At 36.1% G+C, this 13,132-nt stretch overlaps 1 protein-coding gene across 6 annotated transcripts in view; it reads left to right on the plus strand.

The window, feature by feature from the left end:
* ARHGAP21 (Rho GTPase activating protein 21) overlaps positions 1-10,355 on the plus strand; it is a 134,658-nt gene extending 124,303 nt beyond the window's left edge. For 4 of the 6 annotated variants that reach the window (XM_054592589.1, XM_054592595.1, XM_054592600.1 and 1 more), the window contains 5 exons: positions 1,117-1,242; positions 1,427-1,468; positions 1,785-1,890; positions 3,817-3,848; positions 6,507-10,354. In XM_054592589.1, coding sequence (XP_054448564.1) covers positions 1,117-1,242; positions 1,427-1,468; positions 1,785-1,890; positions 3,817-3,848; positions 6,507-8,201 — 2,001 coding nt within the window. In that variant the 3' untranslated portion in view covers positions 8,202-10,354. Of the gene's footprint in view, positions 1-1,116; positions 1,243-1,426; positions 1,469-1,784; positions 1,891-3,816; positions 3,849-6,506 lie in introns of all 6 variants that reach the window. The other 2 variants (XM_054592604.1, XM_054592602.1) reach the window with 2 other exon arrangements.
* Positions 10,356-13,132: the final 2,777 nt, after the last annotated feature.

Here is a 13,132-nt window from a genome sequence, read left to right on the forward strand (position 1 = left end):
TCTAAAATTTTAACGGAATCATAGACAAGAGTCTAGTAAAAATTTTACGTAAGACCTTTGAGATGCTGGACTTTTATTTTTTGACAGAAAGATGAGGTGACTACACCTTTTAGAGGGAAAAACGAGAACCGCGCCTTGTGTGCCCAGTTTAAGTAAACCCTGCCTGCAGTCATATTTTCTGCCACTAAGTCAACTTCCTATGGAAATACTGACTTCAATTCCATGTTAAATGCATACAAATTGCTTTAGAATTGGGAAAGATCTCTGGGTTTTCCACTTTGTACCCTATCTGAGAGGTGTGCGTGTGCATGTGTGCATGTGTATAGTAGTGTTCTCCAAAGAGTGTGTTTTTTTTTCCAATGTGGCTTTTCACATCTGTGGTCATTCGTAACCCCTTGGTATGTTTTCAGGGTTGCTGAAAGTTACTTAACATTTGAATCCAATCCTAAGTTCAAAATATTACTGCAGACACTGTAAGACATAACAAAAGAAAATGAAAGATCCACACCCTTGATAATTGCATAATTTAACAAGGAATAGAGATATCATGGAAATGAATATACAAACCTGTAATATTGAGGCATTCAGATTGATGCAAGGATAGGCGAAGAACTTCAGAACATTTGGTTGAAGTAAAAATTGATTCAGAAGGAAAACTTCCAGACGTTTGGTTTTACATATTAGCGATTTTGCTATACTATTGGCGCAGATTTGGAAAATTGTATATATCTTTAAGCAGTTCTTTTTAGTTTTTGAGAGGAGAGGGTTTCCATGTTATTTTCTAATTTTTTTTCCCTTTGATGTTGGTATTTTTGTCAGTTAACCTAGCTTCAGTAATACTCATTTTGAACCACATCAGTTGCTTTCTATCAAAGACTCCTTGTAAGAAAAGAATGCCAGTTAAGCATTGTACATTGTTGTTAAAACAGGGGAAAAAAAAAGTTGTGTACAGGTTAACTTGTGGAAATTGTAACTTGGAAGCTTTTTTTAATTTTACACACGTATCAATCAACAATTCTTTGAATTCTTTTTCACCAAAAGAACCTGTCAGAAATAAAATGCCAACCATGCAATGGAACCATAAATCTATTTTCTTAATATCCTCCTTTATTTCAGATGGAACCAAGAAACCTAGCAATAGTTTTTGGCCCAACTCTTGTAAGAACATCTGAAGATAACATGACGCACATGGTCACTCACATGCCAGACCAGTACAAGATTGTAGAAACACTTATCCAGCATGTAAGTTCATGCTTCACCTTATCAAGAAAATTCTTTTTCTATGAGCAACTGATAGGACAGCATTTGGTTATAGTATGTTTTTTTTTGAGGTAATTACCTTTTTCTTTATTCTATGCTCCAAAATGCAAATCTATCTAGGGGGTTATTTAATTACTCTTTCTGCCTTTTTTATTTTAAATTTTAGCATGACTGGTTTTTCACAGAAGAAGGTGCAGAAGAGCCTCTTGTAAGTATTGTCCAGCAGCATTTGCGCTCTATTGTTTTCATTTGGAACACCAGATCCTGACACAACAATGTCAGCTTCCTGCTTTGTATGCTCTTGCCCACTTTGTGCCCTGGAAGCAGGTCTCTAGCTCCTCAGTTTCTAAGCTAAAGAAAACAGAAGTATGATGCTCATTGCATAGTTAATTATATGTAAAGAAGGTAAAAAATTAAGCCCATGCGCTTCACTCAGTAATGTGTCTGTTATTAAATGTTGCTTGGATTTTTAAAGAAAGTATCTTTGAAGAGATGATGAAGAAATCTTTGTTTATTAACCATAGACAACAGTGCAGGAGGAAAACACAGTGGACTCCCAGCCAGTGCCCAACATAGATCATTTACTCACCAACATTGGAAGGACAGGAGTGTCCCCTGGAGATGTATCAGGTAACTCTTGCTGGGCAGTATCAAGTTCTAGGTTAAAAGCTAAATTCTTATAACATGCAAGAACAAATCAATCATAAGTAACAATTCACTATGATTTTTTTCCTTTTCTTCTTTTTTTCTTTCTAATAAGAAACTTAATCTCCCTTTTCTGATTAATCTTAATTATCTTCCAGTGACTGTAATGCCATTTTATGACTATAATGCATGGAGATACAGTGCTTGTCAGAATGGAAACATGAGGGAAATGAGCATGCGAACCACTGTTTTGTTCTTTTCTTTTTTTTTTTTTTATTCACAGTTTCCATGTAATAGTCATCACAAGGTAAAACAGATATATGCTACTGAATATGTGGTTGCTGTGATGGCAGAAGTATGGTCTTTCTAGACTGTATAAGTAGTTCTTGTTCTCGGGCTCGACATTCTGTTTAAAAGCAGCAAGGAAAATATGTTGAACTGCTAATGGGCACCATTTTCAGAAATACAGTATATTATTTGTCACTATAGATGTCACGGTAAAAGTCAACCTGTTTGACATTTTCTTCTGTTTTCTCTTGCCACCCTAATGTTTGGTTAAGTATTAGTTCTTGTAGGCTCTTTTGATGAATATTTTCTCCTGCCAAACTGTTGCACTAACCTAGCATGTTGTTTTACACAATTGTTCTCCCTTTGTCTCTAGTTCTTGTTCTAGTCCTAAAGGGTTTTTTCAGCACTTACTGACACAGGCAAATCTATACTGATGTTGAACAGGCGAAGTGGGAGGAGTCTATCACACGGTAATGTCGCTAGTGGATTCTGTGGTGTCCCTGATGGACAGCTGGAACTGTAGGAAGAAGGAGGATTGCTGTCCACACTGTAGCTGCCTTGTCTGCAGAAACCCCCGATTCTTGTAAATGCAAACATCGTTGATCTGTGGTGTAAATTTTCTCTTAAGATTCTTGTAAACAGATCAATACTACTTTCTTAAAAGTTTTTCTGCTGTTTCTTGTTATTTCTGAAGCAGACCATGAGGAGAAATAGCATGGTATGGTCTACCAGTTCTTAAAGTCATACAGCATTTAGCCATGTGTTGAAAGGGGCGTGGCACGGGGCTCAGCTCATTAATTTTGAAAATCAGTTTCCCTAAAGTCAAAACGTAAAATTTCAAAATTGGTATGATCCGAGATAGTGGAGCCCCTTCCTACCCTCTTTATTATTGTATAATCTGAGTTTTTGCCAGAAAGTAAAATTATGGTCTCCATTTTTCCATTTCCATAATAGCATTTGTTAGATAATTACAAAACTGGTAGCAATTTAAACTAGTCAAAAGGATCCCTGACTGCACAGATATGAAACTGGGGTCTCAAGCACAAAAATCAGCACAAAAGTCAGCATTATTTAATATAAAACAAAAGTGACCTGGAATGGGGTTATCCTGATGCCTCTTTTGCATCCATACGCATATAATATGTGCTTATATGATTTAACTTTGACAGTCTGACAAAAATCAACATAAATACACCAAGTATGATTGTCTCAATTTGTAGCTAGGGCAAAAAAGAATCCTAAAAGTTCTACATTGTGTATCAGTTTCAGATACAGGATGTGGTACATACTCTTAAAAAGGTCTTCAAGCTTCTTTATTGCTAGATTTAATACTAGGAAGTTTAATGAGCACTAGCATTTCTGTTTTTGTTAGTACAGGGCTCCTTTGCCATCCTCTCATTGAGCTGGTTCTGCCTACAATTCACAGCACTCTCTCATGGCGGTGGCTTTCTGTGGTGCAGCTTGCATCTTTGTGAGCTCTGACTATCCACTGTGTTCAATGGTTTTGTTTGAGTTTTGCTTTCCCATTTTGTTCTGTGCCTGTCTTTTCCATAAGTTCTGCATTGTTTGTTGAAAGAGGTAAAGTGGATTAATACTGACCATGTTTTATTTAACTTCTCACAGATTCAGCCACTAGTGACTCAACAAAATCTAAGGTAAATTGTTTTATATGGTTGTGAAATATTACGGGGGGAATTGCTTTTTGGCTAATTTATTATGATTAGTATACAAATGCATCCCTGGTCTCATGAAGGGAAAAATTAATTCTAAGAATAGAATATGGTAGAAAGATACTGGATTGTGAGTTGGAATGTTGGGTTTCTCTCAGCATAGTTTGGCATAATTCAAAGAAGTAGGCTTTACTTTCTTATTCTTTAATGTGAGAAATTTCAAAAATACAAAAGTAGAGAGAATAGTATAGTAAGTTCCCATTCCCCCATTATCCATTCTCCACAATTAACTCATGGCCAAGTTTATTTCATCTGCACTCCACCCAAATCCCGCATATCTATTATATCTATAAATATTTCAGTAGTGATAACAGATTTTTTATTATTATATATTTTTATAGAAGTTGTATATTTTATTTCAGCAAAATCACTAATTTTTTTTACGATCAATATTTTTAATTTGTGTTCCACTGACAACACCATCAAATTGCACCATTTTTTGAGTTGTTTTTAGAAAGTTTTTATATAAAGTTCTTGGAAAGTATCACATTAATTTAATCTATTCAACCTTTGTTTTACTGAGACAGTAGCAACTAGAATTGTCAATACATTTCTTAAAACATTTTTATATTTGGAAATGAGATATGAATTTTACTTATGTTTAAATGTCATAATGGGCTGTATATGATTAAATTATAATTCTTGCAGAAAATATTATAAAGTATTATAAACATATTATTCATTGTCACTTATATTGTCATTTTCACCATCTTTTTGCCTTAACCTTTTATTTTGGATAATTTTAAACCTACACAAAAGTTACTAGAATAATAGCACCCAAAACTTTTACTGTAAACTCATCAGTTGGTAAATGTTGATTATATTTTTTTCTGATTCATTTGAGAGTTACTGAATAGACATGAGAACACCTTACCCTAAATATTTCCCCAATTGTTCTGATACTGTTCTTTATTTATTTTTTATTTCTTTATACAGGATGCAATCAAGGATAATTCCATGTATTTAGTTGTCATGTCTCTTTAGACTTTTAAAATCTAGAACAGTTTCCCATCTCTTTCTTTTGCCAGAATACACAATTTTAGATTTAGATTTTAGATTTCAGACCTCTTGGAAATTCACACCTTCCCTGTTATTAAATGCATATTTCTTAACCTGTTGTGATAGCCGTCTCTTTATCTTAATATAGGTGGTGCTTATGCCATGCCTGTAAAATAATGGATATTCAAATGGTATCCAAGAATTCTTTGTAACAGTCTCTCAATTGTAAAATAGTCATTTGCCTCAACACATATTTTATGGTCATACAATCATAGAAGTTTAAAGGGATTCCTAGTAAATCTCAAAGAAAACATAATCTTATTTCTTCTTACCTAAATAAATAATGAAATTGAGATGTTTAAAGGTGAATTACTTGCTCGATGAATCACTTTGCTGCAGGTAGGAAAGTCTGGTCTCCTAATTCAGAGCTCTGTCCCAACCATTATCCATCCCCTACAGTCTAGGCAGAATGTGTGAAAATGTGAATGACCATTAGAAATGTACAGGATAATTATGAAATTCTCTATAACTTATCAGAAACCAAGTTAATCTGTGATTTCATGTTGGTGAATTCTTAATATGATAGCCTAAATTTTTATTTTTCAAAAACTTCAGTACAGTAGTTTTGGCGAGTCTAAGATTTTTATGACAGTAGAGAAATGCACTTCCTGTTACTCAGCATGCTTCCTGCCTGCTTGCTTGTATGAAATGGTGTCTGGTAACCTCAGCAGAGGTTATTTAACCCCTACCACCACCATTTACTTAGCATATAGGCATTATGAACAAATTGATTGAATAGTTGTCATCAAGAATCTGTTGTATATAGCTAATTACAAAGCTCTGTAATCTGCACTATAACTTTACCAATAATAGTGCACTAAGTGTTTCTTTGGTAAGGACTCAAGATCTTTCATTGACCTTACATTATCTGAATTTTCCAATTTTGTTATTACCTTGAGATAAATGAAGACACTACCAACCTGATTTGCCTAGCCTGAGGCTAGTTCTGAAGTCCAGCCTTGCCAAAATAATGGAAGACCAAAAAGTCCCTTATTTTAATGAACTGATCAGATATAGTATCTGTGTCATATGCTATCTGTAATCGGAAAATTGAAGTCAGTCATGAGATTTTAGTAACCTATTTCAGAATACTGTATTCAGTTATGTTGGATAGAACCGGAAGAATGTCTGAGCACTGCGGAAGTAGGGAAAGTCAGTCAGTACAGGAAAATAACAGGCATAGGAGAGCTGGATGGCACTGAACACAAAATACTCCTTTCAAAGATAGATTCTTATGAGCTGTGACTTGGCAGTTAAATAACATCTGTATGACTTGTCAGTAAATACTACTAGGCAAGAAATGGGACTAGTTAGATAAAAAGTAAAATTTACCCAAAATTATCTTTCTATATAGGTTAATAAAAATATATCTTTAAAGGAGGGATAAAAAAACTAACTACTTTTGTTAGTGCTTCGAGCTTTAGTAGGCATAATTCAGTAAGAAATATTTTGGGGGAAAACCCTTCAGAACAGGAACTCAGTAATGTTCTTATGCTTAACATCTCATTTCTGATTGCTTCTCAGGGTTCTTGGGGATCTGGAAAAGATCAGTATAGCAGGGAACTGCTTGTATCCTCCATCTTCGCAGCCGCTAGTCGCAAGAGGAAAAAGACAAAAGAAAAAACACAACCTAGTAGCTCAGAAGACGAACTGGACAGTGTGTTTTTTAAGAAAGAAAATGCAGAACTGTGTCACAACAATACTAAAGAAGAATCCAAAAAAGAGAGTGAAACATCAGGAAGAAAACAGAGGATCGTCATTTCCAAAGAAAATAATGCTAAGAAAGACAGCAATGCAATGAAAGATGAAAAGACATCATTGCAGAAAGAGAGTATGGCATCCGAAGAACCCTCACCCCCACACAATTCAAAACACAACAAGTCACCCACTCTGAGCTGCCGCTTCACCGTACTGAAAGAGAGCCCCAGGTCCCTTGTGACACAGAAGTCCTCCCACTTTGAAGAGACAGGGTCAGACTCCGGCACTTTGCTTAGCACATCTTCTCAGGCTTCTCTGGCACGGTTTTCCACTAAGAAATCCACCAGTCCAGAAACTAAGCGTGGTGAGTTTTTGGCCAATGTCAGCACCATCACCTCAGATTATTCAACCACGTCATCCACTACCTACTTGACCAGCCTTGACTCCAGCCGACTCAGCCCCGAGGTGCAGTCCGTCGCAGAAAGTAAGGGAGACGAAGCGGATGATGAGAGAAGTGAACTGATCAGTGAAGGGCGGCCTGTGGAGACAGACAGCGAGAATGATTTCCCTGTTTTTCCCGCTGCTTTGACTTCCGAGAGGCTTTTCCGAGGAAAACTGCAAGAGGCCTCTAAGACGAGCCGGAGAAATTCAGAAGGAAGTGAAGTAAGTTGTACTGAGGGAAGTTTAACGCCCAGTTTGGATAGCCGAAGACAGCTCTTCAGTTCCCATAAGCTGATCGAATGTGATACGCTGTCCAGGAAAAAATCCGCCAGGCTCAAGTCAGACAGTGGGAATCTAGGAGACTCCAAGAGTGAGAAAGAAACAACTTCAATAACCAAAGTATTTGATGTTATGAAGAAAGGGAAGTCAACAGGGAGTTTACTAGCACCAACCAGGAGTGACTCAGAAAAACAGGAACCCACTTGGAAAACAAAAATAGCAGATCGGTTAAAACTGAGACCCAGAGTCCCAGCAGATGACATGTTTGGAGTAGGGAATCAAAAAACGAATGCTGAGACTGCTAAAAGGAAAAACATCAGACGTCGACATACACTCGGAGGGCACAGAGATGCTTCTGAAATCAGTGTTTTGAATTTTTGGAAAGCGCAGGAGCAGTGTGGGGAGAGAGAGCCTGAACTCTCAGCTGTGACTCGGTTAAAGCCCAAATGCTCAGCCCAGGACTTGTCCATCTCAGACTGGCTTGCAAGGGAGCGCTTACGCACCAGTACATCTGATCTTAGCAGAGGAGAAACGGGGGACTCCCAGCAGGAGAGTTCTGGCACATTAGAAATTTCCATGACAGACACACCCATGTCTTTTCAGTCCGATGCAGGCTGTTCTTCCAGTACCTTGGCTTCAACTAATAGGCCCCCTCTTTCCATACCACCACAGTCACCTGACCAAATAAATGGAGGAAGCTTCCAGAACATGAGCCAAAATGCTAGTTCTGCAGCAAATGCCCAACCTCATAAACTGTCTGAATCCCCAGGCACTAAAGCACAGCTTCATCCCTGTCTTTAATCTGGGGGTATGTCCACTATAGCAAATAAAAAGCTACTGTTACACGTTCCAGTAACTCTGTAAATATTTTCTTGTACCAGAATTGTTATTATGCAGCCCTCATTTGGGCTGGTTTTATCATTTTGCACTGTGAAATAGCTTTACAGTGCATTACTACAGCCAGAAGAACATATATATATATATATATATATATATATATATATATATATTTAAAAATATATTGGATAGTTGTATACAAATGAGTAAGGTATTTGTTGCAACTTACTACATAGTGTATACCCAAGATTACTGAAGAAAATAGCTGGCATTAGTGTGCAGCAAATTTGTTCTTTTGGTTTCATCACTAACAAAAGTGCCTCATCATAAAAATCCATTTGGTTTTTAGGGTGCCATACTGTTAAAATTAGATAACTTACATTGAAGAAATGAATGTGTTTTATGGGTAACAAATTTCATTACATTTACCGGGTTTAACACAGGTTGATACAGAACTTCCATTCTTTAGTCATTCCAGGTGGATCTCTGAGTTTTATATTCAAACTTTTAATACAGTTTTTGAGTTTTGTGTGACTTGAATTTTTAATCTTTCTGTAAAATACGTAACTTAAATGAACATATTATATGTGTATCTTTTCTTCAGATACCAGATTTGATATAAATGTTGTAACATAGGTATGTAGATAGTGACCTGGATAGAACTGGCTTCTTTATTGAGAAGAATATAATTCTGCATGAGGACTTAATGAATCCAAACCCGTGTCATGCCTGTGTGCATACCCAATTAAACACTGGAAATAAAAATTGTTTTGGTGAACTTTGCATGGCTTGAAACTTACTGTAATATATTTTTAATTGTGATCCATTTGTAACTACCTTAATTGGTCCTGACTTTAAAAAATGACCTACTCTATTTATATATTCTCTCTCTTTCCTCTTTTTTGCTGTAGTTGGCAGGAATCTCTTATAAATGTTTACATTGGCCTAACCCCACTTTTGTACACAGATACTTTTCTGGCTAAAGTAATGTAATAGTCACCACTTCATCTGTGGAAGATATGTTCCGAGAGCCCCAGCATAGTACCAAACCCTAATCATTTCTACTACTCTGCTGGGAATGTGGCAACAGCTTCTTTAATGGCAGACGGCCTCTCCAGTAATCTTTATATCTTTCTGTTGAAACCTGTTCCTGAACCTGTGTGACCATCCTTTACTTGCACTAATGGCTTGCTGTCATTTGTCTCAGGGGATCCCTGCTGAACTCTTTCTATAAGCTCACTGTTTTCTGGCGCAGCACATTGCCATCAATTGCACACATTTCAGTTCATGTCTTCCACCCACAAATTTAATGCCTTTTCCATTTTAACTTACTAAATCAGAGAGCATGGCAGTAACTTCAGCAGTTGCAGGTGGGACAGCACAACTATAATACATTTCTTTTTCTTCACAATTTCATGGATGAAAGATGTGTTCTTACCACAGATCTTAGCAACCTCGGCAAATGATTTTTTTTCTTATCAAGGTGAAAACATTCACCTTTTCACTAAAAGGAAACAGTTTTCGGCTTCCCTTTGGCATCACTACTCTAGCACTTTGGGGCCATCATTAAGTAAAATAGCACTTGGGGCACAAACACTGTGACTGCTGATTGGGTAAGCAAGCCTGTGGCTCCCAAGTGACTAAGCGGGCAGGGAGAATCTATAGGGTGAGACTCGGGGCCAAGGGGTATTCAGGTCCCAGGCGGCATGGAGTGAAACAGCGAGAAATGTCGTCGTACTACTTGAACATGAAGCAAATTAAAACTTATTTTTTATTTCTGGATTTCTCTAATATTTTCGGGTCTTACTGGACTAAAGATAACTGAAATCGCAGGTAATTGGTGGGGGCAGTTGTGGACAGTATATGTTTACCTTTTCTTGGAGATAACTGAGTGAAAACAACATGAATTTGGGAGTCAAACCAACTCTGTACTTTCTAGATATGTAAACTCAAACAAATTATATAACTTCTCTAAATGTATTCCCTCACAGAAGCACTGACAATAGTATCTGTTTTTCGGGCTTATTTGATTTAAATGAGATACTATTCCAGACATAGCACCTGCTGCATGCCACTTGCAAAACATATCAAAGCTCTGGTTAGAAATAATGGGTGATTAAAACTCTTAGAATGTTAAGACTGAGAGGGCCTTAAAAATCATCAGATCCAGTGATTCTCAACCCTGTCAGACCCAGTATTCTCTTTCTATAAAAAATACTTTGTAACTTCATTTCTACTGTTTTGAAATGAAATTCAGATATAACAACTATATAATAATCTACATATGTAATGATATATTTTCAAATATAGAATATGATTCTCATTAGAAAAGAAATAAAAAAAGTTAAAAGTAATAATTTCAATATGTGAAGTAGATGTTTGCAGCAGTATATAGTCACTAACACTGCAATAACTTCATGTACCATAAATAGTTTTGCTGTTGGTGATGTGATTTTTCTTAAATGATGTATGATTTTTGGTATGAACAAAATAAAGTATATTTTTTTTCTTAGTTTACATTGTAGATGTATTCCTGGAAAAGTCAGTGTATTATTAAAACCATAAAAGATATATATAAAAATGAACTTAGGTTCAAGGCTCAAATACATTTTATTCATTTTTGCTCTTATATTTTTATTTCCTTTGATCATTTCTATTTGCTTAGATCATTGATTTATCAGCCTTTCTTTTTTTCTAATTTCCATTGTGATTTTTCCTTTAACCTGTAAGTTATTTAGATGTGTATTATTTAATTTCCAAATATTTGGAGGCTTTCAGTTTCTAATTATCTTTTTAAAAAATTGATTTCCAGCATAATTCCACTCTTTTCTGTTGTTTGAAATTAATTGAGACATTTATTATAAACTAGCATATGGCCAGTTTTGATAAGCATCTCATGTCCATTTGAAGAGAATATGTATTCTGTCATTATTGGGTTCTCTATTCTGTTGATTAAGTCAGCTTTTCTAATGTTTTTCAGATCGGTATCCTTACTGATCTCTTACCTGGCTCTTCTCAGTTGCTAAGAGGTGATATAGTCTTGTGTTATGGTTATAGCTTTATACACCTCTTCTGTTGATGTTTTTCTTACATAGTTTGAAGTTAGTTTCTTAGGTAGACATAAATTTAGAATCATTTTCTCTTCATGATGGGTTGACCCTTTGATCATTATGGAATGCCCTTTGTTATCTCTAGCAAAGCTGCTTGTCTTAAAGTTTATTTTATATGATATAAGTGTAGGTGTGTCAGTTACTTGTGCTCAGTGTTTGCATAATAAATCTTTATCCTTTTACTTTTAACACTTTGTACATTTTTCAGGTTATCTCTTGTGGCAGCATGTTTTTTTTGTTGTTTTGTTTTAATCTGGTAATTTTTGTCTTCTAACTGTAGTATGTAATCCAGTTAGATTTTTTAAATCCTCACCCTGTGATATATTTACTGATTGATTTATTTATTTATTTATTTATTTATTTATTTTTTTTTTTAGAGAGAGAAAGGAAGGGAAAGAGAGAGGGAGAGAAGCATTGATCAGTTAGTTGTTGCCTCTTGTGCAGGCCCCAGACAGGAATGAAACCTGAAACCTAGATATGTGCTCTGACTGATGATCAAACCCACAATCCTTTGGTGTATGGGACCTGCTCCAGCCAACCGGGCCACCTTAGCAGGGCTAATCCACTAGTGTTAAATGTAATTACTGCTGTATTTGGATTCACATCTGCCATCTTAATACCTGTTGTCTTTGTTTTTTTTAACTTGGTCCACAAGTTTTATGTACCTTTTTCTCTTGTTTCTTGCCTCTCAGATTAATCAAGTATTTTTATTATATGGTTTCCCCTCTCTGTAGCATATTATTTATTCTTCTGGGTTTTGTGTTTTTTTATTTTTATTTTATTTTTAGTTACATCCTTCACTTAATAGAATCTAATTTAAGTTAGAACACTTAACTACTTTCCACATGTTGTTTATTGTTGATATGGATATTACCTTGTAAGGCATTTTTGTTTTATGCAGTTGAAAATTCACCTGCATTTACCAACAGTTATTATTTCTACTGCTTTTCATTCTTATATCTGGGATCTTTTTTTCCCCTTCCTAAAGAACTCACAATTATATCTTTTAATACGGGCCTGTTAATAAATTCACTCAGCTTATATTGTTTGGAAATGTCTTTATTTTGCTATTTTTCCCAAAGAGTATGTTTACTGCCTGTATATAGAATGTTAGGATTTTCTTTCAGCACTTTAAAGATGTCACTCTATTTTCTTCTGTTTTCTATGTGACTGTTGAGGATTAGCTGTAAGTCTTACTGCCGCTTTGAAGGTGACTGTCTGGGAAGCTCTGTAACTGCGGGCGGGGACAGAGCTGGTGGAGGCAGGATCGCAGTCTTTGTAAGGCTGAGTCTGTCCTCCGGTTCAGACCCCCTCAGCCCCTTGAGACCAACCTGCTTTCATTCTGCTGGCATGAAAGGGAAAATGACAAACTATAATGTTCTCTTTTTAGAGTTTTCAGGGATTTTGTTTCAAGTCTCAGTCGGCCTGGCATCCAGCACCCCTGGGCTTCTCTTCCTTGTTTACTCCCCACCGCACCCCAGCCCAGGAAGGTTGTTGAAAGCGTACTCCTTAGACCCTTCTTTGCCGATGCCTAACTTTAACTTTAGCTCCTTATCTTAACTGCCTTGACAGCTCTCCAGTTTGTGTCTTTGTTTATTGATTGATTATATGTATTTTATTCAGCTTTTCTAATTCTCAGTAGGAGTGTTCATCTGCTGTGAGCCATTCCTTTTTGGTTAGAAATAGATGTCCCTTAAACTCAGATCATTTTAAGTAGGCTTTTCACCTACAAGAATGCCAGAACATTTAAAAATGTGTAGGATATTACATCATTCTTTACTATTT

Source organism: Pteronotus mesoamericanus, unplaced genomic scaffold, assembly GCF_021234165.1.
Source record: "Pteronotus mesoamericanus isolate MK-2021 breed Mesoamerican mustached bat unplaced genomic scaffold, CSHL_Meso_final contig_130, whole genome shotgun sequence".
NCBI classification, from domain to species: Eukaryota; Metazoa; Chordata; class Mammalia; order Chiroptera; family Mormoopidae; genus Pteronotus; species Pteronotus mesoamericanus.